This window comes from Cinclus cinclus, chromosome 4 (assembly GCF_963662255.1).
Source record: "Cinclus cinclus chromosome 4, bCinCin1.1, whole genome shotgun sequence".
Taxonomy (NCBI): Eukaryota; Metazoa; Chordata; class Aves; order Passeriformes; family Cinclidae; genus Cinclus; species Cinclus cinclus.
In genome coordinates, this window is record NC_085049.1 from 37,694,633 (window position 1) to 37,722,393 (window position 27,761).

Below are 27,761 nucleotides of genomic sequence, written 5' to 3' on the forward strand. Positions count from 1 at the left end.
TTTAAAGATGAACATAGAAAGAGATTAAAAACAACAAGAACAAAGCTGATGGACCAGCTGCACTATTCATCAAATCCCACAATACAGACACAGAGGCATTTTACGTGGGAGATGGGTCTACAAAAGACAGAAGAAAGTCTTTGTGCAGCACATAGTGAACTTCTGGAATTTGTTGCCCCAGGATGCTTTGAAGGCAGACAGTTTAAGCAAATAAAAAACTGTTTAGACAAATTAATGGATACCAGATCAGTAAGCAGATACTAAAACAAATAGACAAGGATGTACAATCAAACATCTCTGATAGATGAAATCTTGATGCTCATGGAGAGTAGTAAAGCTAATGTGCTTTATCTGGGCACTGTCTGCTTTTCCAGTTGTCTGGAGACAGACTATTAGCCTATATGGACTGCTGCTCAGACCCAGAAATAAAGTATTACTTACAATCCTCATAGAAGTTTAATGATAAGTAATGATTTTTTCATATACCATAACATTGTTTTATACACCAAGGAAAAATAGCATCTATGTTTAGATATGCATCTAATAACAAGATTTTTTCATGGTGCTTACTTCAAATTGCAATTGTTTATTTCTGTAATTTGAAAGTTCAGTCTGAAAGACCACCACCAGTTCAAAAGTAGGTATCTGCAGTCTTCTACATATATATGCTCATATCTTTTAATAGAAGACATATGAAACCTATTACTTTTTAAGATTTTTTATTGCATTGAAATATTTTTGAGTTTTAAAAGTCATAATTATAACTTGTATTGTAAAATAAGAATTCATTTTTTCCATACAGGTTTAATATTTTTATGACTTACTTGTATGCTTCTCAATTATCTTTTTGATAGTAGTGTTCTTTGAAAAAGAAATTACACTTCTAAAGGAAAAGTCATAAAAGGATTTTTTAAATATGATTCCCCAACAAACATAAATAGGAAATGGGAAGTTACAGGCTTCCATTGTACAAAGAATAACAACTCTCCCCCTTCCATAAATTAAAAAAAAAAATAAAACAAACAAACAAAACCATCTTGAAAACACTTATTACACTAAGGGTTCCTCATTTTGCATATGCTGCCTAAAGCAGATTAGAAAATTTAATACCTTTGGTTAGTTCTAAGCAATAAAGAAAGTATAACAATTAGCTCCTTTGTGAGAAGTGTGTGGCTAAGGAATTATTTCTTACTGTTGTACCTTGGCTCTTTTAGCTGCCACCAGTCTACAAGAGTCTATCCCAGTGAGCTGTAGCAGTGATGAGGAGGCAACACTGCTATGACCACCTCTGTCACTACTTTTTGAAAATAAGAGCATTTTTCATCATTTAGAATTTCCTTAGGAGAGGAACTGGCCAACAGGGCTGTCCAAGGTGGTAGGTGCTGTGATTTTTCTCTCTGGGATACAAAGAATTTTAAAACCTTTTATTTTTCTCCTCTGCCCCTCTACACCTCTTCTTGCTCCTCTCACAGAGCCTGTTTGTTGGAAAACTGGCCTGGCCAGCAGCCTCCGCTCTGAGGCTGAGAAAATGCACGGAATACATAACCAAAGGTCACTTCAACCTCTCCCTTCATAGTTTCTGTCACAAAACTAATGGCAGAACAACTGCTGAGGGAGAGGATTTGAGTGAGTAGAAAATGTGAGTTCAAAGAGGAAGAATTTTACAGAGAGCTGTGTTTAATAATTGCAGATTCTGCACACTGGGATTTTGCTGTTGAGTCAAAATTTAAAATCCACAACTTAAAATCTAGAAAAAAGTTTAGTCTTTTCTTTGGCTGCCAAAGACATTATTGAGAGGAGATATTTCTACATATACTGCATAAAGAAAGAAAAAAGAAACCATTATGTATCAGGTGAGATTTTTTTCTTAGTAGCACCATAAATCTTAACTTTTGAAATTCACTTCAAAACCATTGTCTTTGACTCCTTAAAATGTGCCTAAAACTAAAATGTTCTCAGTTAATTCAATGTTAATAAAAAGGGAGTGGAAAAAGAGCAGGAATTAATATTTTTGTTAGCAGTTCCTCTTTGGTCTGTATGTGTCCTCCCATTAATACAGATATACTTTCCAATTTGACAGTGATGTCAGGATTTGGTAACTCGCTTAGATGACCTAGTAAGTTTTTACCTTGGTCAAATGGTGAAGCTAATGATAATGAATGAATCGAACAAATTATTCCCATCTAATGTATGATATAATATGATACTGTTAATATCTGCTAATGATATTAGCAAAAACCTGTCATGTTAATTATCAATATAATCTAGTAGAGAAATGTGAGAAGGTAATGAAATTATATACTTAGGTGCTTAATGGGACTTCTATCAAAAGAACCAAAGTGAATAATTTTCATAATCTTAACTTGAAAGGGCACGGTGTTGGCAGTTGGAATGAGACAGATTCACAAGTGAAAGATTTGTAGAGAAAAATGGGATATTGAATGTTTTCTTTCTCCTGAATCAATGAGCTGGTTAGCCATCTAAATGAAAGCTATGCAACCAATAAGGATTGCTCTGTTTTTCAACACAAAATTACTGCTTTGTCTTTGCTGAGAATTTTATCCTGAAAAGAATTACAGTTCTTCTGATTAGAAGAACATGGTGAGCAGAATAATGAAGTAGTTTCAGTATTCCAAATAGGAGTGACAGATTCATGTAAAAGTGTGTAGTAATTTCTATTCACATCCATCTAGTGTATGCAGTCATCTTTTGATAGTATCCTCTGTTGAATAAATTGAAAAATACATATTGATTTTAAAGATAGAATTTTCTAGTACTCATTTTAAATAATTACACTCTCAATATATTTAGAGGAAGTAATGTAAATTATATATGGACCTTGAAAGGAATATGGTCTTTGAACAGATTTTCTGCAGTACCACCTTTGCAGTATTTTGCTTTAGGTTTAATCAATCTGGAAAAAAAGCCCAAAGGAAAAAAAAAAAAAGAAAATCCAAAACCAACCAAATAAACAGCAACACTCCACAGAAAAAAACCCAACAAACAAACCAGCCCAAATCCAACCCAGATTCAGGACTTATCTTTATTTCAAAAACAGGCTTGCAGAAGTCATCCATAATTTCATTAAAATTCACCAAAATTGTATTTTCCTGAATAGGTTGAGGAGATCTGCTTTGGAAGGGATCATAAAATAAGAATGCTGCTAGTGCTAGAACAGATTAAACATACACCAGGAAAAGAAAGCGCCCAAGAACAAAACTCGTAGGAAATGTTGTAGGAGACAGTGTCTGTGAGGGAAGCTACTGGTAGTTGATCTTAGCAGTTGGAGCAAGATTAGTTCTGCATTTTTGGGACAAGCAATATTAAATGTTTCATGCCTCCTGATTAGGTGAGCAAAACTCTCAGGAGCAGAGGGAAATTCCTGTGCTGCTGAGTGTTATGTGCGTGGGGATCTCCAGTGGCCTTTTACAGTTTCTGAAGGAAGGTAGTATGAATTTTTTAAAAAGTACAGAAAAACAGTGTGAGGCTGGAAATGGGAATCATAAAACGTACCTGCAAATGAATGAAAAGAAATTTTACCCAAGGAGAAATTATTTCCTTAAAATCCAGATCCCCTGGCACTGCTGGTAAATAGTGCCTTGTGGAACTCTATAGTTCACACAACCTAGAAAAGAGCTTCTGTCAGCTGTAGCTTTTTTGAATTAACTTATGGAGTGCTTGCCAGCACCAGCATCACAGACCTTTGTGCTATAAATGCCTGCATTTTGGTGAATATATCAAAAGGGTCAAAACTTAGGCCCTAGATATACACTGTATCTTTAAAGCACAGGAAAATAAAATAAATTCTATCAACTCATATAATTATAAACCAGGATAAGATTAAAATATAGGTTTGGGAAACATTCTTAGTGAATGGTGGAATGGTGGAAATAATGAAAATCTCCAGAAAGAGATATACGAAGGTAAAGAGCATTGAGATAAAGCATTTATTTTATCATTTATATTGATCATACAAAACAGCAGCAGCTCCACAGCCTCTTCCTCATTAAACAACTTAAGAGCATTTTGAGGATATTTTGAAAATTCAGGAAATAAAAGAAGAAAGAAACAACAGAAAAATGAATTGCATTGACATATGCCTTGAACATAAGCTTGATCAATTATCTGGGAAGTTATGTGATATTAAGGGAGTTAAGAGACGTTAATTGCTCCTTCTAGGTCTTTGGTATGTTTTGGTCATATATATCTGGATTTAGAAGCATCCTTTTCTGATAAATTGATCTATAAAGGATACTTTTTCCTCATAGCAATGATGCCATAAATTTTGTGAATCTTACAAGCAATGATCTCACATCTTTTCACTCATAATTATTTCTAGACTCTTGTTGCAGTGTCCTCTCTCATACAAAATGGGATGTTAACAAGGGAATGTGAGGCTTGAAATTAGTCCAATCTCTCTAGTAGATGAGCTGTTTTATTCTTTGTCCTTTCAATCATATCATCATTTTAGATAAATATGCACAAATCCAGTAATTTTCCTGAATAGCATGTGTTTTAAAAGTTATTAACTGCATTATGATGATGTTGGTGAAGCAAGTAATGGGTATATCATTATTTTTTTTAAGAATGACATGCTTTGTGAGAAATTATCTAATTAATGAAGCAGAGCTACAAACCTGTCCTGTACTTTCCATATCAGATTTCTACTTCTTTGTAGCACTTTTGAGTTATAAGAACCTGTACTGGTACACTTTACTAGGAATGCTTTAGCTGAGAAAAAAAGATAACATTTGTATTTCAGCTTGCTTTAACTGCTTTGCTTACTTACTAAAAAGGGGGTGTTTCTGTAATCATAATTCTGTTCCAAATGAGGAAACCAGTAAATTAGTATTCATTTTGCCTGAGACTTCAAAATATTTGATGGCAGAAGTAAAACAGAGTTTATATAATCAAAAATTTGCCCAGTTACAGGCAGAGGGATTCACTGCCTCCATAATGGTTATTCCTAGTATAACTGAATGGGAGTCTTTTGTTTCAGATTCTGTCATCTCTGTCATTTACATGTGTATTCCTTTGGGGGTTCTCTTCTCAATACAGCAGGTCTGGCAATGCTTATGAAAAAATACCTGAAGCATTAGGGATCCTCCAGCACTTTTCAGGTACTGAGTTTGGATGCATTTTTTATTGTCAGGCCTCTCAATAACTGGTAGATCTGCAGCTTATGTGGAAAACAGATTTCAGCTCTGAGGCAAAAGTTAATAGCAGCACACAACTGGAGAATATTCCCTAACCTATTTAATTGCATAGTCTGTAGCTGGCCTTCAGAAAAAAAAAATATTTAGTTGCTTCATATATATAACCCTGCCTTTATGTCTTTATGTATGTGTAAGGGAAGAGTTAAAGTAGAAAGGCACAGATGGCTGTATGTGCGTGTTGGAAGTGAAAAAGGAGATTTCTTAGGAGCTGGAAGGTGTTTAGTGTCATGTATAAGATTCCCTGCAGTGATACTAATAAAACTTACGTGTTATATTACAGTAAGGTTCATGTTTTGGGATCTGGGTGTTGCTTGAAATTGAATATCCTGGCATTTGTTCATTCTGTGAATTTGATTAAGATGGAGGTATGTGCAAAAACTTCCACATTATGGTGTGTTGACCCTGGCTGAATGCCAGGTGCACACCAAAGCTGCTTAACACTCTCCTCCTTATCTGGACATGAGAGAAAATGTAGAACAAACGTCTTGTGGGTGGGGATGAGAGCAAGCAGTGATCACTCACCATCTACCATCTTGGGCAAAATGTACACAGCTTGGGGAAATTAGTGTATTCTTCTACCAAGCAAATCAGGGTAGGATAATGAGAAATAAACCCAAACCTTTAAAACACCTTCTTCCACCATTCCCTTCTTCCTTAACTCAGCTTTACTTTCAAATTTTTCTCCCTCTTCCCCTGCAGTGGTTCAGGGGAACATGGAATGGGTGTTGTGATCATTTCATCACATCTTTGCTGCTCCTTACCCCTCAAGGAGAGGACTCCTCACACTTCTCCTGCTTGATCTTGGTGTTTCTCTGATGGGACAGTCTCCACCATGAACTTTTCCAGCTTGACTCCTCACACTTTGCAGTTCTTCATGAACTCCAGCATGGGTCCCTTGCATTCAGTGCAGTCCTTCAGGAACAGACTGCTTTAGTGTGGATCCTCTGCAGGAAAACCTACTCCAGCATGGACACCTCTCTCCATGAGGCCACAGGTCCTGCCAGGAACCTGCTCCAGAGTAGGCTTCCCATGGGGTCACAGCCTTCTTCAAGCATCTACTTGATCCAATGTGGAGTCTTTCATGGGCTGCAAGTGGAACTCTACTCCACCATGAACCTCCATGAGCTGCAAAGGGATGGCCTGACTCACCAGGGTCTGTGCTAGGATCTGAAGGGGAATTTCTGCTCTGGTACCTGGAGCACCTCCTCCTCCTTCCTCACTGACCCTGGTGTGTGCAGAGCTAACATATGAATGAAATTGGAGAAATGACCATTGCACAGCAACTTTCCCCCCTTCATTTCTCTGTTATCCCGCAGGCCCTACCACTATTGCTGATGGGCTTGGCCATGGCCAGCAGCTGCTCCATCTTGGAGCTGGCCAGCATTGGCCTTTTTGGACACAGGAGAAGCTTGTGACAGCTTCTCACACAGCCATCCCTGTAGACCTCACGCTACTAAAATATTTGTGGCCACACAAAATAAGCATGTATACCAATTCATGTTGCTTGGAGAAAGTTGTTCTTAAGTATGATAAAGACTATCTGTTTTACAAAAGAGTTTGTCTTTTTGTTTTATCTCCTCTGCAAACAGGACATTGTCTACAGTGTCTGTTTGGGATGACACCCAAAGATATACAGATTGCTGAGACCTTTGGATTTCTCAAGGTCAAATCAAACTGAAGGCAATCGTTCCTCATCCAGCTTAGCCGAGCCAAGTTGCTTGCTTTGGCACTGCTACCGCATCCTAAAAAAGCAGATTTTTCTTGCTTGTGGGCAGGTGGTTAGAATACCATATAGAGCTCATTTTTGACTGTCAAGATTGAAATTATTTCTCAGCCAAGGATAGCTATAAGTACATCTGTTAGCTATTAAATTGTGGAGAAAAAACTTCGCAAAGGTTCAAAATGTACCTCATATGTAAGAAAAAAGTAAATCAGAATTTCAGACCAACTTCTGTAAAAATGTCTAAAAAGATAAATGCAATTCCATTATGTTCTGAACGAGAAAATTACTGGAACTCTGGTAGACCCTGTTCTTAAGCCAATGAGACTTCAGCTGCAGTTTGAGCAGCAGCAGCAGCATAGGTGATTATTACTAATGTGTCAAAGACTTCAGTAAAACCTGAAATTACTTTTTTTTTTTTCTCACACCAGGTTTTTAACAATGTTTGGATTCTGTGTGTCAAAATCTTAATGTAGTTGCCTGTGGTATTGCTAAAGCAAACAATTTAAGTGGGAAGAATAAGAGGTGTTACATACTTTTTTTTTACAGGATAGTAAATTTAAGATAGTGAAAGACTACTCTTTATTAGTAGAGGCTTTATGAAGTTTAAGTGATTGTTCAGTAATTATAACTCATGCTAATGAGCTAGATATGAAATTAACAAATACTAAGTTAATTATTACTTACAGCAATTTTTCTCTTAAGAATTCATTTAGTTATCTTCCAAATTTAATTAAAAACTTCATGTGTGAGAGCTAACAGAGGTCATGGTTACAGTCAGAGAAATGAGTCTAAGGATGATCAACTAAGAAAGAAAAATAGAAGTTTGCATTGCTTTAAAAATATGTTATATTATTGACTGCAATTCCTTTGTAGCCAAGATCTCTCACAAGGAATTGATGTAAAATTCCCAATGAGCTAATAGTGCTTTAAATTGATATTTGCCTTGAGGATTTTTAGTTTTGCAGCCATTGCTGAAGAGTGCTAGAAGATTCTAAAGTATTTTTTCACTTTGAATTGTATTTATTTTTCACAGAACTATTGATCATTACACTTAAAACTGATATTCATTTACATAGATCTAAACCTACAAAGTTGATAGCAGTAATCTGCAAGGCTATCCTCAAGGAAAAGGGTGGAGCCAACACTTTTCAAAAATGATGTTTATGTTAGTAATTTGGTCTTGTAGGATTGCACAAAAAGATGGACAACAGTTTTATTTCAGCACGCCCAGCTAAAATGTTTAACTTGTGAAACAAATAAATGATAGAGAGGGCCAATGGCTAATTTTGGCTATGAGTCAATTTGGGTCCTCTTCTTAGGAAAGAAAACCAAGTTTGTGGGTTTTTATTTTAAAAATATCAACATAGTCTTTGCAAGAGTAATTAAAAATAACCTACCATCATTAACTAAGCATGTCTTTCTAAAACCTGTAGTCTGGTTTGTTTGCAAGAATACTTTATTGCTCTGTTGTGGAGTAACTCAGCAATGAAATTATTTTAAAAATTAAAACCAATATCAAGAAACAGATGATCCAGTTCACTGTAACATGAGACTTGGCTGTGGTTTGTTACTAAGGCATGCTGTGAAAATATCAAATAAAACTTTGCTTTCAAATTCCTGGGTGTTCCACAGGACAGTGTTTGCAGTAGAAAGGTAGAAAGGATACAAAGTCCCCAGATAACCACCCTATGCAAATACTACAGTAACATTTTGAAGGAATTGTTATAGAAAAATATATTTTCTTGTTTCTATTCTGTTCACAGGTATGCAGGCACTTATTTTTTACAATATATATTTTTTTTCTATTGAGCCTATGTGTGGGAAAAACCTGATGATATGTATAACCTGTACATGAAATGGCAGAAGGTTTATGGGATTTATCCATTAAGTACCTCTCCTGTCTTCTGAAGTAGGCAATTAGAACTTCTGCTTTTGTTTCTTTTCCCTTTCTTTTTTTCTCCCCTTTCCCTTAATATGTTTATTAACATTGTAAATTTTAATTCAATTTCCTCTAAGTAAAACTACTTGTGTACAATAATCTGCTTTTTCCAATATGAGAACTTGTATATAACTCCTCTTTAATCACTACAGCAGACTTTATTTTTGCACAGTTATAGAAAAATATTCTGCTTTATGATGCTTATTTCAAGAGTAGGATAGAAATATGTATTTACCATGTTTTCAAAATAATAAAATGCACCAATTATAATTACTGAACTCTATAATCTTTCTCTTTATGCCTTAGGCCTTAAAGAGCACACCATATACCTGTGTTAAACCCTTAGATTTTCACAGGGTCTCTGAAAACCTTTTAAAATCCCATCCATGCAGACCATTTCTTTTCTTCCAATTTTGTTTCTAAGTACTTATTACAAATCTCTTCCCCCCCCCTTTCCTCTTAGTGATTTCCCAATCATAATAAAGGAGGAGATTATCTGGGGATAAGAGATTGTGTCTGGTCTGAAATTGTGTCACTAACTGGCCTTTGCCATATTATTTTCCTGACATTTATGAGGTAAACATGACAGCAGAATTAACTTTCAACTCCTTTCAACCCTCTGAGTGAAATTCAGTCTTGTGCATGAAGTCTGTAAGGGTACAAAACTTTATTACAATATACTCTTGAGTATTCAGGAAGATGAATGGAAGAGAAAATTAAATATTTTTTGAGCTATTGTTTGCCTTTATCACTGATGGAAGAGACCCATTTAATCATTTTCAGAATTGTCTATTCAAACAGCAGAATTAATGGACAACTAGTAACCTATACTTTAAAATATTTTACTAGTAAAATATGTGATACTTTATAAAAGAAACTATGAATGAGATGAAGTATTATGCAATCTCAAAACATAAATAATTTTATTGTCCAAACTGCATGCCATACCTCTGGGAAAAAAAAAAAGAAAGAAGAAAAAAAGATTTGAATAAAGTGCTTTTTTAGAATAATTGAATTATTATAGCATACTCTTTGTGTTTAGGAAACCATATATTTACCAACTAGGACAGTTTTACATTTTTGTTTTGAATGATTTAGGAATTTAGTCTTGAATAACATGCAATATGGAACTGTTCTAGAAAAAAAGGAAGATCAGTCTTTTTGTTTTCTGCAAATAGGCTATTATTTTTTCAGCTTTCAATGAAAGTACATGTAGAATTCCATTAAAATATAATACTGGAATGCTCATCCTTTTAGCTGCCAAAAAATAGCTGTTTGGAAAAGGATTAGTCAGATTTTGTGACTTGCAAATGAAGTAATTATTATTTTTATTTGACTAATGTAGTCAAAGTTAAGAAAATGCACTTTTGAGGATTCCTTATTCATCTAATATTTCATGGCCTCCAGGTTATTGATTAGCTTGTTCTTTTCACATACTCATCCTCCTCCCCAACCAAAACAAACGTCCCAAAACCCATTTATTTTTTCATTTTGACTTGTGAATATCCCTGATTAGTGCTGTTGCACAGTTCATCTGAATCTCCTGGTGAAAAATGGTTTTCTCTCTCCAGTTGATTTCTTATTTTAGTTTCAGAGTGTGTTCCTTCTGCCTCATGCTCTGAGGGCATATCTTCTAAACAGTGAAAAGCAATGAGCATCTGGAGGCAACAAGCTAGATCAAAAGTCTGTTTCTGTCTATGGACAGACTTGTTTATTCAAAACTAAATAAGAGGTATCACTATTCATAGTCCCATCTGTAAATGCTTCATCCTGGTAATAATTCAGTGTGCATGACAATTGCTATCTGGGGTTAAAGCATGACAACTTCTCTGCATGAATGATTGCAGAATAACAGGTCCCATCTGAAAGAAAGCAGAAGTGTGCAGTAGAAGACAGACTGGCATTATAAAAATGACAGCTACTTGGGGAACTAAATGCAGGAATTTTGCATACTCTACACCTCAACTTTAGTACTAATCTGTAGTTTGTCATTTTGTAATACTGGGACATGCTGCAGCAGTATGATTTTCTGTGGAGGATGGCATCAATGTAATTTTTCTTCATCACTTGGCCTTCTCTGAATTTTTTTTTTTTTCAAGTTTATCCATTTTAGCTTGTTACAGCTGAATGTCTCCTACTCCCAGGACAGAATAATTGCAGGAATCTATGCTCTGAATCTGAGGCCAGTTCAGATAAATCAGTATATTTTTGATGAAGAAAAACAGTCTTAAACAGTATCTTTATGTGTGTGCAACATATGAACATTCACTGGTATTTAAGATGAGATGAAATCTGATAGTTCAAAATTTTGTTACTATGGAGGTGAGTTAATAATCTGTTAATTATATTCAACTGAAAAGTCTCTTCTTCCTTTCTTGTGTTGTGATTTCTGACAAAACAAGTAATAAACAGGCCTTGAAAGTGCAACCAACTCATACAAAATTTTTGCATATTTTGAATTTGAGTCTAAAGGACTTCAGTGCAGGTATTTTTAAGCTGGTGTTGAGTTGTGTGCAAGGTCAAATTCCAAACCTGGAAATATGTGAATTTTCCTAACAAAACACTGTTGAGTTTGGGAGGTTTTGTTTGTGGTTTTGGTTTTGGTTTTTTGGAGGGTTGTTTGTTTATTTTAAAAATCTTTTTAACTAACCATTTTTTTCCAATTCTGCTTAGAACCATTGGATACAAAAAGAAGTATGTGAAAGTTCCACATGGTCATATTTGGGTGGAAGGGGATCACCATGGACACAGCTTTGACAGCAATGCTTTTGGTCCTGTAAGTTGATTCTCTGTATGTCACACTTTGCAACCAAAAAAACTGTGTATATGTGGAACACAATGAGTATGAATTGATTCTGATTGTAGTTTTATTGTTTTTGTGATAATTATTAAACTTTATAAAATATCTTTGCCAGCGGATATTGAGCTTTTTCTTAGCTATTCTAAAAAGAATAAGGACTTCTTTCAATTCTCCACATGGAAGATATGGTAGAGATTTTAACTTTGGAGGGATCTAATGGAATTGTAGCCAGAGGGTGAGCCAGCTTCCTGTAGCTGACACATGATCCCTGAGGACATTTTGCCAGCTGATACAATTTGGAATTATTCCCTCCTGGGAGCTTTGTCTTGCTTTAGTGCCAATGCTGGGGTAAAGAATTGGGAAACTGTAACCATGCTTTACAAGTGTTAACTGGTAAATAGGTCAGTGGACAGTAGTAGAGGTATTTCAAAACTGTCCCCAAAATAAATATTTAAATTTTCTTTGCCTATTGAATGAAAAGAGAATGTAACCTGTAAAATCTGTTTCTTGATGGGTAAAACTGTGCATATTTTCATCAGGAGGGCAGTAAGTTATTTCTCTGAACTCTGGTTTGGGTTTTGCCTTTGTTGTACTTTGTATAGATTCTTGTTCTTGTTTTAACTTAATCTAGCATGCAGGAAATAGTTGCATAAACTGTGTATCCTTCTGTGCAAATACAAATTCTTTTAGCCCTATTCCACGTGCAGGATTTCTCTCTCTTTTTAAGAGAGAATGTTCCTCTCATGTTATTTAAAAACCCACTGTTTGTCACAGGGAAGTTGTCAAGATTGGATTTTTCTACCATTATGCATTTCACGTCTATTTCATACAGAAGTCATCCCACTGACTAATTGAATTAATGACAAGAAGGTCCTGATGAGTTTGTCTGTATTCTTGAAGCTTTGCCCAATTACTAAATTGAAATAATTTGTTCTCAGGAAATAATACAAAAAAGGCCTACTGTCTGATTTGGAGTATGTAATAATGATACCTTCTTTTAGTTTGTCTTACTTGTTTTATGCTTGTATTTCTTGCTATTTTTCATTATTGTTTTCCTTCTACTATCTTCTAAGATTTCTTTCCTGCAGAATTAATTCAGTCTATCCTGTGCACGTATCTCTTTCCTCCCTTAGTAAGCTTTGCTCTGTCACTCTGTTCTCAACATAAATCTTAGTCATAAAGCCACTAATCTTCCTTTCACTTACAAATATATTGCTAATGTAGGCTCAGAGCATAAAGAAACTTTAGCAGTTGGACATTGGTTTCAGATTTACAGCAGCTCACACAGAAATTCATACAAGGTAAAATCCTCAAGCTAGGCACCATTCAGCTTTCATGCAAGATAGAATGTTGGGGTAAATCTAAATACCCTCCATTTTTGCTCAAATCACTGATGTTTATAAATATTAGTAAATCCCCTTCATGAGGCTTTGACCTCACATTAAGCATCAATTGTTAGCTAACATCATATAGTATGTCACACTTCTTATACAAATGGCACTTTTGAGAGCTAGTGGGACAGGTTTTGAGTGAATTCTTTATCTTTCTGTGGGAAGAATGACCTTTGTATTGCTTTGATGAATACATTATGAGCAAGTCAGCTGTAAACAGGTATTTTCCTCTCAAATTAAGTTAGAACAACAATTGCTGAATGTAAGCAGAAGGGGCAGAAGAGATCACAGGGTTTGAAAATAGCTTCAGAATAATAAAACAGAAATTTCTTGTCTGTAGAAGAAAATGGAAAGTGTATTTAAAAGGACACACTGCACTCCAGGTTCTTTTCATCCAACACATGTAAGATTTTGGGTTACTGGGACATTCTCTACTGCTCTTCTGTACTCTGGAGATTATTTGCACCAGTGAATTAAAACATTAAAATCACTCTTTCAAGCCATTCAGAAGATATGTACTTTTTGAAAAAGGACTTCTCTCATAAGACTGCAGCAGTGGTAAGGAACAGACATGGTAGGACATGGAAAATTTTTCTCACTTTTGTTACTATGTAGGTGACTTTAGACATTAGGTTAAGCATTATGTATGTCACAATTCTGACTTTCAAAATTATGTTTTCTTTGATCAAAAGATGCAGTAGAAATAGTCGAGGGGTTATGTGGACTGTGTTGTAGGCTGCTATTTATTTTATTTTCATGTGATCGTATAGTAGAAAGACATTTATAGTGCTGATAGACTCAGTACTGTTTTGTAGATGAACTCAATGAGCTACATGGGGCATAAAAGGAAGTGATGGAAAAACAGATTGAGAACAGATGTTAGAGTAATTTTTTTCTCTTGGAGAATGGCGTGGAATGTGGAATGGTGTATTGGGTTAGGTTGATAAAGCAAAAACCCTGATACCAATCAAGTTCTAAATTAGATGCACCTCTGGAGAGATATGAATTTCTAAACTGTAAAACTCAGCCTGATTAAATTGTGTTTATTTAGTTCATAAAAATGTTTTAAAATAAATAGAATATTGTTATTGCATGGTTTTTACAGGGCTGAAATTGGATTTTTAAAGAATAGACACATATATTTCCTGAAGTGTGTAAATAAAATGAAAATGTTTAAACTAAGATTTGCAAACGCATCCTATTCCTTTCAGCTTAATTGTGTCTTTGAATTAAATTAATACCTTAACTGATACTACAAAAATAACAGGGCATTTGTGGTTAGTGCTGAATTAGAAATGCTATTAACTTTGTGTATGATCAAAACTGAAATACTAATTAACTTTCCTTAATATGGGACTAAATTAATTACTTAATGGCTATTGTACATTGTCTTTTAAAAAATGCTTTGTGTGATACTGAACGGCAGGGGATGCATAATTCTACTGCTTTAATACTGATGTGTTTCAGGTTTGAAAATCTGTCGGCCATTCATAAGAATGAAAATAGCTGTTTTGAATAGAAGCCAATAAACATCTAGAGAACTTGCATATTTTTACTATTATTTAAAGGGTAAAAAATGGCATATTGCTGGAATTATTTTTCAGTTACCTGGATGAAGACAGGGATTTCTGTTGACTGTAGCTGTTTCTAAATTCTGAGTGAAGTCGAGCTTTTATAATATTAGGTTAGTATTCCTTATTTAGCATACTACAGAAATGTGATAATGAATGCCTTATATAATTAAGGTACCACTTTTTGAAATTTCTTCTTTTGGTTTTCAGTTTCGGTAGTTTTCCTACTTGATGGACCTTTTTACTATAGTAAACTGTAGTTCAACACCATAGGAAATATAGAAGTAATGTTGCTGGCAATGCTTCTCCTTTATTAGATCAGAAATGCAGAAGATATTACAAAGAATTGATGAAATATTAGAGTCCTCTGCTGCTTCAAATTTCTTAAACATTTTAAAGGGTTAACTTCATGACAGGTCAGGTATTGTCTTTGTATGTGTAGTTGGGATAATTTCAGCATAAAAGCAAAGTGACAATTTATATTCTGTGTCCAATATTCTGGCTAAATCATGGGAGGACTGATGTATTCCTGGAAATACACGTGCAGTGAGAAGCTCTCTCCTAATTTTCAAAAGGAAAATGGGCAAATTTTATCTTATAAGGCTCTCATTTATACATTTATATGTTTCCAAATGCCACCAAGCTGAGGATATGAAAGAGCTTTACAAAATTAGGGCTTGCAATCAATGGCACTCTTTCAGCTGTCATGTAAAAGACCTGAACAAAAGCTCATTAAAATCAGTGAGTGATTTCTATTGGCTTTAATGGCTTTGGATAAAGTTCTTTATGAGTTAAGCTTCACAGTCCAGTGTAAGGGCAAAAATCCATTATCCTTATCTTCCTAGGAAAATTTTGATACAGGTAGGTTGAGTACCTTGTCAAAAACTATTAGTTTGGCTGATCCAGGTCCCTGTCCTAGACCGTTTCCTAAAAATATATCTAACTTTAATGTGTTTACTTTCAAAACTAAATATTTTTGAACCTGAGCCTAGACTTTTTGTTTGACAGAAGCTTTACATTCATAAGCTTCAAATGAGTAAATTGCTTTTAGTCAGCATTACTGTAGGGGCCGATTTTTATGATTGCCTATTCTGTACCGTAAATTCATGCAATGGAATATCTGAAAAACATTTCTATCCATTTAACTACATTTTCATTTAACAGCACAAACCTGTAGACTGTGGTTAGGAAGCTATAAACTAGGGTGACGCTGAACAGAATATGCTGGATTTATTAGTTATTTTAATTTGATTTTCAAAGATAATAATATTTTATTAATCACAATTTTGGCTATAAGATAGGAATGGTTTAGCAGTTAACCCTCAATGGGCAAATTCAGTTGCTAACAGTAGTAGAATGTGGCCTCTCATGATTATTTTTTTAGGCTGATCTAGTATTTCTTTCTGTAAGTACTAGTGAATACAAGTAGTCAAAAGCAGAAAATAAGAAAATTACATTAAACAGTAAGTTGAACTGAAATATTGCACTTCTAGTGGATTGCAGAGGTTAATGCTGGTGAAGGAAATATTTAAACAAAGGTGTCTGCAGTTTATGAGAGTACCTCTGCTTCCTTTGCTCTGTCATCTTCTGAGGGAGGTTCAGTGGACAGCAGAAGGAAGAAGCAGATCACTTTCTGCTGTTTTAAACCACAAACAAAGAATGCCAAATGTCCCAAAAGTGCACATCATCTTGCTGATGATCTTGCCATCTGGTGAAACTTTCATGTGTGAGCTATAAACTAGTGCAAGGATTACATATCTCCCTGAAATGGAGCAGCCTCTAAGACAAGAGGTGGGAAGAGTTTAACAGCTCACAGCAGAGCACTGAACATCACTACATTAAATTGCACAATAATGCACATAGCTAGGGCACACTTCCCACAGAGAGCTCTGCCAGGTCTTGAAATATCTGCTGACTCCATTTGTCCCTATACTCCAAACTGCCATTCAAAGAGGCTTAAGACAAATATGTCAATAGCAGAGTACCAAACCATGTTTTTCTTAGTTCAGAACAGTCAAGAATAGATAGTCAAGGGTGGCAGCACACAAAAGTGTGATTTTAACAATAAAACACGTATCTGTACTTATACTCATAAAGTTAATGTAGGTGAGGAGAAGAGTGATGGCAAAGTGGTAGTGAAGGCTGGGGATGACCTGCTGGGGACTTGTCTGCATTAACTTGCTAGCAGATGTTGCAGATACTTCTATCTTTTTGCTACCACTGCCACCAGTGCACCTCCACTCTGCTGTATAAATGTAGCCTTGGAGAGTTGCATGACTCTTATGGGGCCAGTGACATTTCTAGTTCTCTCTTGGGTATTAAAGAGGTAATGAAGCCTGTGTTTAAACAGGATGCATAATGCAAATATGCAGTCAATGTCATTTCCATATTATTTATCTCTTGCTACTGGCAAAAATGAAATAGGTGAAACTGTTTACAATCTGAAAAAAGACTTTGCATATGGAGCATGAAGTTACCAGTAGTAAATAGCATGGATGCACAGCTTGAACTTGTAAAAATCTTCAGTGAACAAAATGGATAGGACATTATGTGTTATGACTGAGGATAAATAAAGCTCGAAGGGTAAATATGCTTGTCCCTTTGAGAGAATACTATAAGAGAGATGCAAATTGGGATGGTGGCTTTTCTGTGGAGAATGACAATTCACTCCAGGAGCTGCCGAAGGGGAGCCTTGCTAATAAGATTGTGTGGCCTGACTGTCCATTAAATTATCATGGCTAACTGAATTTGCACTATAGGGAATAAAAAGTCCCCTATAGCTGACCTAATTATTTTAAAAAGTAAAATATTTAGCTTGGCTCTAATTTAAACCAATGCATATGGCTGGCTATTATCATGTGACTAACAGCTCTCAGTTAAGGCTACTCTATTTCTTAGCAATGGAAAGTTTGCTTTTTGTCTTAGTTATGTCAAATCTTATTTTATGCATTCTAGCTAATTTTCTCTATTACTTGTAAATGTAATTTATTTAGCACTGATAAAGCTTCAGTAATTCTGCTTAAGGAACAGGTTTTATGTAGCAAATTCAAGCACAGTGAATTATTAATGCAAATATTTTGCATTTCTGAATGCAAAAAGCTTCAAAGAATTTTTCAGCCACATTGGAAAGAATGGTAGTCTGAGCTGCCTACAGCTGGTTTTGACATCACTTATACTGAAATAAACTAAGAAAGATGTTGAAACTGTACTGCATCTATTTAATGAAATATTATAAGGGATCAGAGAGCTGTCAGAATCATGCCATCATTCTTAATTATCTAATTTGAACAGCTCTGCATTCAAATATAATAATTTGCAAAATCCTGTATACTCCTTCATCAGTTTCCTTACAATTCTATTTCTCTCAAGTTACTGCTTGAAATATCCTTATATTTGTTAATCTCTCTGCAGGATTCATGACATTATATTGTCTGTATAGAATTTTAAAAGATTAGTTGTTTTAATGCATACTAGGCACAAAGGAATCTTTGCTGACTTCTGTATAGTTGAACTGTGTAGGGAATTTTGATTCATGCTGGCATTCATTTTAAGATTTGCCAGGACGTAATTTAAAAAAAAAAATACACTTAATGTATTTATTTCTTTATATTTTTACCTCCTTGGACATGGATTATTGTCAAAGCTCAGACAGTGATTGCTAAAAAAGTTCTAAATTTTATTTTGCAGAATTGTAGAAAAATTTTATTTATCTGATTCCATTTCTGGATAAGATACATGCTTATGTGTAATAAATACTCATGTCATTAAAGGTTCCAATCCTAAAGTAAGACTATTTTACTCTAGCACCTTGTTTACATGATTGCACATCATGTAAACATGATGAGTTTAACCATGCAATAGGAAGGTTAAAAGTGTGCATTTGTGTGACAGTGAATGTGCAAAGCATTGTGTATGTATTTATTTAGAAGTGTAGGTTTATTTCATTTAGAAGCAAAACATTATTGAAATATGATGAATAGTGTACCAGTACTTCTATCAGTTATTTGAGCGAAGTGATGTTTTCCATCCACTTGGCACACATGCACTCAGGATAGTGTGCTTTGGGGACTCCCTGCAGAACAGTTGGTAAATAAGGCCTGTGAAAGGTCCCCTGTGACTGACCTGTAGCACCCCAGGTAGAGCTTCAAGGACAGGGTTTGCTCAGCCTTGGGTGGGGAAGGCTGCGAGGAGAGATCACAGCTCTGCACAGTGCGTGGGGAAGGCAGGGTCAGACTCCTCTGAGAGGCAGAGTCGTGGTGCAGGAGACAGCAGGCACAGCACTGGAAGTTCTGAACAGATATTAAGATATATGTTTTCTTTTTTTCATTGTGGTAAAGTCATGCGTTGGTTATTGGAAAAGTGAGGAAGATCTCAATTTTTGGAGACAGTAAGAGATTTTGGAGAGCCCCAAGCAACCTGAGTTGGCTGAGTCCTCCCGTGCAGGAGGTTAGACAAAGTAATCTCCAGATGTCCCTTCCTACCTATATGTCTGTGCATAAAGGAAAACTATTTTTATTTTATCAGTAAGCTCTTTTATTTAGCACATAGGACAATAAACTGACAAAAGTTGTGTTAACACTGATGGAATCACATTTATCAAGAGAGAGAATATAGTAAATTTGCTTTTCTATTGCTGCAGTCTCTCAGGGGATTATCAAGGGCATCAAATTGCATTTTAGATTGTACAAAGGTTTCTTTGCAAACCTTTCTTTGTATTCCCTCTTTTCTAAAATGAATAGTGTGGACAATATACTAGATATCATGAATTTTCCTAACCTGGCCATGCCTGAGCAGAGAAGAAAAAATTTCCTCAAATATTAGCACCGCTTTTTTTTTTTTTTTTTTTTTTAAGAAATACTTCAGACTTAATAGGTGTGGTATGGAGCAAATAACAGTATCTCATTTGAGCTAAATCTGTTTTGGAATAGGATCCTGATCTTGCAAACTTTTGTTTTTATATTTTAATGTCGATAAGGTCTTATTAATAAAGTCAAGGGCCTGCATGTTTCAGACTGCTTCTCTTGTTTATATTGTGTCTTTTCTCTATCTCTTATGTTGAAAGACTTAAAAAATTAAGCACCCCAGTTCAAACTGAATCATTTTGCTGATTCTGTTGTTCACAGCTGATTCAGTAGTAAATTAAATTTTTAATTAAGCAGAACTTTTGCTCTTAAATAATTTGATTTCTGATTGTTATCCAAGCAATCAAAGCATTTTCCAAACTGTGTGGGCTTCTTTTGAAAAATACAATTGTAATGGGCAGGGTTTTTTTTATTTAAATTTCAAACTATAAAAGTATAAAAATAGTTTTCTGAAGAACATAATCATTGCCTTATCAGAGAAATGTTCAGATTGATAGCAGAATTTTAAAGTTGTTTCTTCTCTCTTTCACTGCAGGAGAGAAAAGTAAGAATAATTCTTCAGAGATAATTCCCAAAGAATGTTACATTTGGTGAGAGGGATAATGTCTACTAACAGAGTAACAAATATGTTTGTAAAACAAGTCATAAAATATCTTCCTCATTCTTTGATTGGTATTTGAGATAATGTTACTTAATTAAAGTTGGGGATTTGGGCACTGCAGATTAGGGTTTGAAATTTTATGTAGATTTTAATTAAGAGCTCCTGCAACTCAATGTCAGATTCAGGAACCAGCAGAGTTTTAGTTCTTCTCTTGTCAGTCTGGAGATTTAGAAAAGAGCTCTTTATAATAGGAAAGCTGCTATTATTAGCAGCATGAGGTAACAGTAGTAGTTCCTCTGCAGTTAATACACAGAGCTTCCTCTTTCACATAGGCACCATTTATGTAGCTCAAATGTATGTCCTGAGGAATTATTGAAAATGTGTTTAATTGCATTTGATGCAAAATAGAAATCTCCTATCATGTGATCATCAGCCCTCTATGGTCATGAGGATAAGTCCCATGTAAACTCTTGGTTGTGAACCTTGAAAACAACGCCTTCAAGCTGCAAGATCTCTTATTCAATATCACATTTTCTAATTGCAAAATTTCATTTTTACCCCAGGTAATCAATCCCAATCTAATTTTAAGGAATGCTGTTCTGAAATATGTATGTATTAGAGCTTATACCAGTGCTGTCTCTTCTTCCATGCAATATATATCTTCTTGAAGCTGGGAAACTAGATTACAAACTTTGGAGGTTGTTAACTTGTACACCTCATATTTGTGAGATATCACTTGTTGAAAGGACAGTAGAAGGAAACAGAAGTAGTTAACATAATGTGATTACAAGATCTAATATTTCTTTCCTAGCAAAGATATAAATCTGAAGATGATAAAAAATTTGCACTGTAAATATGGGTCATTGATCAATAATTGATCAATAATTAGAAAGAATGAGGAAGAAAGAAAGAAAAGACAAATTTAAAATTCCACAAAATAACACTTCCACTTCTGGTGGAAGTCGTGCAATTTTAGTTAACAAAAAATCTGTGCAACATCAGTCAAAATAAGAAAAAAAAGACTTCCAGTATTCTCTGATAGTAAAATGAATTATAAGGTATTTTCTGGACGAGTCACTCCATGGTGTTTCTTAAGAGCATAGTAAATGGTCTCCACAATGGCTTTGCAGCCATTGGATTAATGTATACGTAGGGGTACTTAAGCAAAGGTGTTAGACCTTTTTAAAACCTTTAGTCAACGCTGCCAGAGTTATTATTTGTAGAATATAGCTTTGACTTGGTACACAACCAAGATAAGAAAGCAAAGAGCTACAAACCTTCCCATTTTTTTTCTTTTGGATCACCTTAGAAGGGCTCAGGTTTTTTGTAGTTTAGCCAGTCAGAAATCTTAAAGCCAAAAGCTCATCTTCCTTCCACTAAAAATGCCCAAAAGAAATACTAGAAAGTTTTAAAGTACTATCAGTTTAACAGTTTAATATTTTCAATTCTGTATCATGTCCCATCATATTCACATACTTTCATTTTATGCAAATTAAAATTCAAGTTTAATTTGCAACTTATTATAAACCAGGATTGTATCATTTAGATGCCAAAATAACAGACTCTGGACTACTCTGTAGCAGATGTGAAACTGGTATCCAACACTGAATTTTGGCCATATACACCCTACCTCTAATGAAAGCCAGGGGAAGCCTATGACCAAAACAAGATGTTTAATATACTGAATACACTGAAAAAGGAGAGCAATCAGAAGAAGTGACTACCTACAAAATTCTCCATGACTGCTCTTTGGCCAGTTATAGCTCCACCTAATGTAATGATCACCCTCACATTTCAGAGGCTTTGGCAGGTAGAAAGAGAATACCAGATGTTGTTTTTTACAATTTTAGTGATTAGACACAGGCATTCCAGGATCCATTTTTCAAGATTCTTATAATTCTGTCACAACCATGAGACACTAATTGAAATTTGTGCTTCAAAATGCAGCTAATGCAGGTTTCCACACATAGCATGAGTCAGAAATACCTGTGTTATTCTTCCAGATTGAATAGTAAAAAAATGAACATGCACTTTTAGTGAAATTAGGCATGCTGCCCCAAAAGTTCTGATATTGCCATGTTCTCTGTATCCTCAAGCTGTGAGGAGATGTAACACTCCCCTTCGACAAGCTCAATATACTGTTTTCTCTCAGTCATGCATGGTTTCCTGGTAAGTCCTGTAATACAGGACTTAAGAAACTGTTTCATATTTTTGGTATCTGTACTCAGATAAGTCTTATGTGTTGTCAGAGGAATTTTAGAGCCCTCAGAGTTCTGCACGCATCAGTGAAAGCATCAATTCAAAACATTCCTTAGTTAATATAAGATCTGATTATACTTAGTGAGTGGAGCCATGTAAAGAATAAATCTAATTTTCACAGTTATTAAAATATTTGTAATATCAGAATGAACTTTTGTTCACATCAATTTTCAAAGAAACAATTGTATTTTCAATTAAAGAGTTTTATAGTATTACAAAGTAATTAGCTTTTAAATGAAAAATATTTAGATTGAGCAAGACAAAAAATGATAATGAAGAATAAATTCTTCATGTTTACACTTAATGATGTGAGGTAGGAAGAAAGGTCCTTTAGTCACTTTGGATCCCATTCAGAACTGTCTTACATCTCCCTACTGTTAGGTTCTGTGAGAGAGTTTTCCTGTAAATCTTTCATAAGTACTTTTTTGTTGTCACAGCATCTCAATTTCAAGAAGCAGCCATGGTAAATGCATTTGTTTAAAATCTGCAGTTCATTGTTTACTTATACTGCTGAGCACACTACTAGCACCATTAGTTGTGCACATACCAGTGCAAAACAGGTATGTTTGAGCAGTGAAAACTTGTTCAAGAAATGGATTTTACTACATAAGTTAGAAACAAAGTTTGTATCAAAAAGCTCATATCTCTTCCCTTATATAATATTCACTATTCCCTTCCAAATTTGTTCAAAACTGTGTGCTTTGCAATATGCTTAGAAAAAGATGCAACTCACATAACATTAGAAGCAAACCTTGTGTTTCTGTTGTAGCATTCATCTCATGTTTGAACTACATTCTTAAAAAAGAAAATAATAAAGATACTATCTTGATAGTTTATATTCATTTGCATGCAGTGTGGTTTGTATGGAAGGCTTATTTTACATCTGTATTTTAGTTTGAAGCTTCAGGAAGTGCTGCAGCTTGAAGTAAGTCATGCAGTAGAAGATTATAAAATAAAATAGAAGATTATAATGGGATATCTATTTTCCCTGGTTTGCTTTTAGAATTCTCTCCTGGCACATTTTACACAAATTAATTTGACAGTAACAAAAACTAAAAAGGTATTTGGATTACTTCAGCAGTAAACTAGCAACAGAGCCATGTCATTTCAATTTATCACTTGTCTTTAAGTGTGAGAAACCTTGGTGCTTCATCACATTCAAATAGATTGCTTATGTATAGAAAAAACGCTGCAGACTTCACAGAGAGGAAAAAAAAAAATATCTACTGCCAGATGAGCTTTCACATTCTCCCTGACTTGCAATTTTTTAGTGACTCTCACACTACCTGAAGTAGAACAGCATAGTAACCTTAGTTTTACCCCTGTTACTATGTCTCAAGTTATTAGGGATTTATCCATCAAAAAGAACTCTGGCCCTAACAGCACACTGGGCTTTTGAAATTATAACCTGAGAGGCAAATCCTGTGAAACAAAACTTAATCTCTACATTTAGCTTTTATCCTGCTCTAGTATAAATCCATGTTTCTTGGTACGCTGAAGAAACCAGGGTTATACAGGAAAAGAGAACTTACTCACTTTTTCAATGATGCTTGCACACACACGTTGAAAACAAAAGGAGAAAACGTAAAATACAAAAAGTTTTAAAATAGAGGTTTGTATTTTTTCCTGTAATAAATTCTACAGAGACTGAAAAGTGGAGATAGGCTAGACAGATGATACTTTATAAAGCAATTGTTAAAAAAAGCGTAAATATTCTTTGAATAATCTTACCTACAGGTGTCTCATGTTTGTAAGTTCAGAAAAAAAGAAATGCAATTTGTTCTAGTATTTCTAATCTGAAGTTTTTCCTTTTTTTGGTCAAAAAATGTGAGGTCAGAGCAGACATACTATTTTTACAGAATCCAAGATTTAATGATTGATATCTTGAAAATCCAATGTGATTTATTATGCATAATTAAAGAACTAGCACACTTATAATATAAAAAGCCCCAGTGAATGAATTCTTCCAACTCAATGATAAATACCTATGTAAAATGAATTTAGTAAACACCATCACTATAATCTCTATTTTAAATTCTATTCCTTTTTTCAATGAGACTTAATACTATGCTTCTACATGTGCTAGTTTTATTATTGATCGCTATGGTCTTGTGCTTTTGACAGTGTCTTGCTGCAGAAACCAAGACTAGTGAAACAGAAAGTAGTTATAGTATAACACCTTTAGGTTCAACAAAAAATTGATACAATGGATAAAAATAAGGTTTTATTATTCTTCAGAAGCTTTTCCCTTGTCAGAATACCTGGGTTCTTTTTCTGAAAAGTGAAATCTATAATCAAAGGAGAAATAGCTCTGTTTACCAGAAGTAGACATAGTACTGGTAATATCTGGGAAAGATTCAGTTACCTTGGGATTAAAAACATTAACTTTATTCTTTTTCCTGAATTCCACTTTAAAACCTTTATTCTTAGCTCTCTAGAGAAAGTCCCAATTGACATTTAAATGCATATATTTTAAAATGAGATTCTTAAGAGATTAAATCTATCAAAGTTTTCTATAAAAAATTAATACAGAGATGCTTCTTATAGGTTATGAAGTAAAGAATTAAATTATATGTTTAAAATGGAATGGTCTCCAGCTTTCTGGAGACTCATTTAAACTTTTCTTAGAATAAGCATTACTTAGAATTAAGACAGGTAGCTTTAGATTTCATGTTTTCACTGCAACAAAGGGTAATGTGTTTTTTTTTCATTGAATTTGGATTAGGACAAAAAATATGTAATCTTTTAATTATTTTGAAATTTCAGTAGAAGTCTAAATTAGAGTCCAGTATTAACAGGGCTTTCAGTGACAGCACAATGATGACATTAAGCAATCTCTTAGAGAATGATGCACTCATTTTTCTATTCTATATAGATATAAAGATACATTCCACTTAAAAATAAAAAATTATATACCTCCTTGACGTCTGGGACATTTGCAATAGTTTTCTTACCTAAGTCAGGTAAAAAATTCCCAAACCTTTGGTAAGCTAAAATGGGTATATCTTGTGTCTGGTTTTATAGTATGTTAAAATATTAAAAAATTGGGGCAAATCTTGTTTTTGGGATTTTTTCCAGGGTCGGTAATGTCAGGACTTCATCCCCCAGCGGGATTTTCCTGCTGATGCTGTGCTGCAGACTTATGGCCACAGACTGTCGCCAGCAAGGGACAGCACACAGCTCTCCCAGCAATGCCTTCCTCCAGCCCCTGCCATGCTCCATCTGTCCAGGGCTGGCAATGTTTGTGGAGAAAAAGATCATACCTTTGTCATACAACCATGCACCAGAAGATTCTTATTCCTGTGTCATATTTAAAGATTTCCTCTGTTATTCTGATGTTTTGGGCATATAAACATAGCAGAGCTAATATTTCCATTTGTATAGTAATAGCCAACCTGTCCTTCAAACCACCGTAGTCAGAGGTAGCACTTTTGTCAGTGAGGAACATCTCCCAGTAACGGGGGCTAATTCTAAAACTTATATCTCATGCTTTAACACTAAGAAAAGGATTGCATACCATAAATGGAATACCTTTTTCTCAGTTCTGTATGTGAAAAATGTTTGTAGCTTCTGAACAATTCGTTAGAATTCACAGCCTCTGTGTATCGCAAGCTAAAATTGAAAATAGTCAGCAAATTGCAAATACATTTGCTAGATAGGTACAATTTGAAGTATGGAACAATAAACTGAAAAGTCTCTTGGGGTTCTGGGTAATTCACCAGAAATACACTTAGTGTGGCATTGCTAAACCAGTTATGTAAAGAGGAAAAGTAATTGCTAAAAGTAACAACTTTTATTAGGCTTCCTGAATAAAATGCACAAGGAGCCTCTTAGGAAAAATGCTTTTTATTTTTTTTTTTAATGTGAAAATTTTAATTGTCATAAACCAAATCTTTTTAAAGTATTATTATGTCTTTTTGTTATATTTTTCACTCCTAATTTGTTCTATCAGTCAACAGTCACAGACTGGGGTAAGGTTTGCAGAATTGTTTGGCATTAAGTACAAAAATGTCTTTCAGGCCCCATACAATCTCATCTTGTTTAATATTTTACTCATCCTACCTTTTTTTTTTTTTTTAATAAACTGTATGAATACTCATGGCCACATTTTTTCTTGATCATCTGAACAATCCTAGATGCATTTGAAAGAATTGCTCTCATGGTGGGTCTCCTGAATTGCATTTCATCTGTCATGCAGCAGCCTTTGTTAGCTCACAGCAGAAGACACTATAGATTTCTGTTTACATGGATAAAATAGAAAAGAGTTTGCTTTTCTATAATACCTTCTCTATTTCAAGGTATTTCAAAGCACTTGAAAGAACATCCTGACTGAGTTCAATGCTACTGCAGTGTGTGAGTAGGCAGTTGCACAGCCCTTCAGGACTGTGTATTTATTAAGAGCACAAAGCCAGACATTTCAGATAGGATAACGAAAGGAGGTATGTTGAAAGGATGGTGAAAATGAGTGCAAGGGATTTCACTGCGGGAAAACAAGCAAACTGACAAAACCATCAAAAAACTATGTGAGAGGCATAGCATGTTTTGAAACATTTTCCTCATATATAAAAGATGTAAAAGATTATATGATTGCAAGATGTTTCATGCTGAAGATATTTTCGTGTTTAATAATCTCTGTTCTCTGAACTGAGTTCATATAAAACTTTCAAGAGCATCAAAAAAAATAAAACTAGTATCATGTTGTGCTTTAAGGCTTCTCTGCAGAAAAGACAAAGAAGCAAAGCACTGCAAATATTGAATTAGATTTCATTACTGAATGTAGCAATTCCTGTGTGCTTTAGAGAGTGTAAACTTTATATAGATTTGGCATTGCTAATGTCTGTTCTCTACATTTTTGTGGAGTTGACACTTGACAATTCTCAAATTAGCACCTTTCCTCAACATTAGTCTTGCAGTAAATATATGGGTATCTGTACATGTAATGATTTCACTCTTAGTTATTTTGACACATTTGTCAAATTCCTAGAGTCTGCTTTCAAGTGAAGGCTAATAGAATGTCCCACGACAGGCATCTGCAATGTGTATGTGCTATTTTTGTAGTAGGGAAGAAAATATTGGTTAGCTAAAAATCCTTGAGAAGGCCTAACCAAAAGATCAAAATATGCTGTTGTATGCACAGGCAAGGAGGAAGCTGTTAGCAGCTTTTCTTAGAAATCACTTTTGTGGCTGGGTTCATTCCTACCTCACCAAAACTCAATTAATGCAAAACCAGCACAGCTGTTTCAAAAAATATTGTGAAAAAAGGTTTTATAAATAATGGAAGCATAAGGTAAGATGTGCATTGAAATCTGTGAGAGATCCAGCTTTCAGTAATATGCTGGATATATGATTCTTTCAGTTCAGGAATCTTCCAAAGAAGATCATGATATTTACTGAAGTCA

The 27,761-nt window shown here is 34.7% G+C and overlaps 1 protein-coding gene across 1 annotated transcript in view; it reads left to right on the forward strand.

Annotated features, from left to right (window-relative positions):
- The window catches only part of IMMP2L (inner mitochondrial membrane peptidase subunit 2), a 393,363-nt gene that overhangs the window by 289,804 nt on the left and 75,798 nt on the right, over positions 1–27,761 (forward strand). Inside the window, exon 4 of the mRNA XM_062491103.1 lies at positions 11,552–11,654. Within this exon, the coding sequence (XP_062347087.1) occupies positions 11,552–11,654 (103 nt within the window). The remainder of the gene's footprint in view (positions 1–11,551; positions 11,655–27,761) is intronic.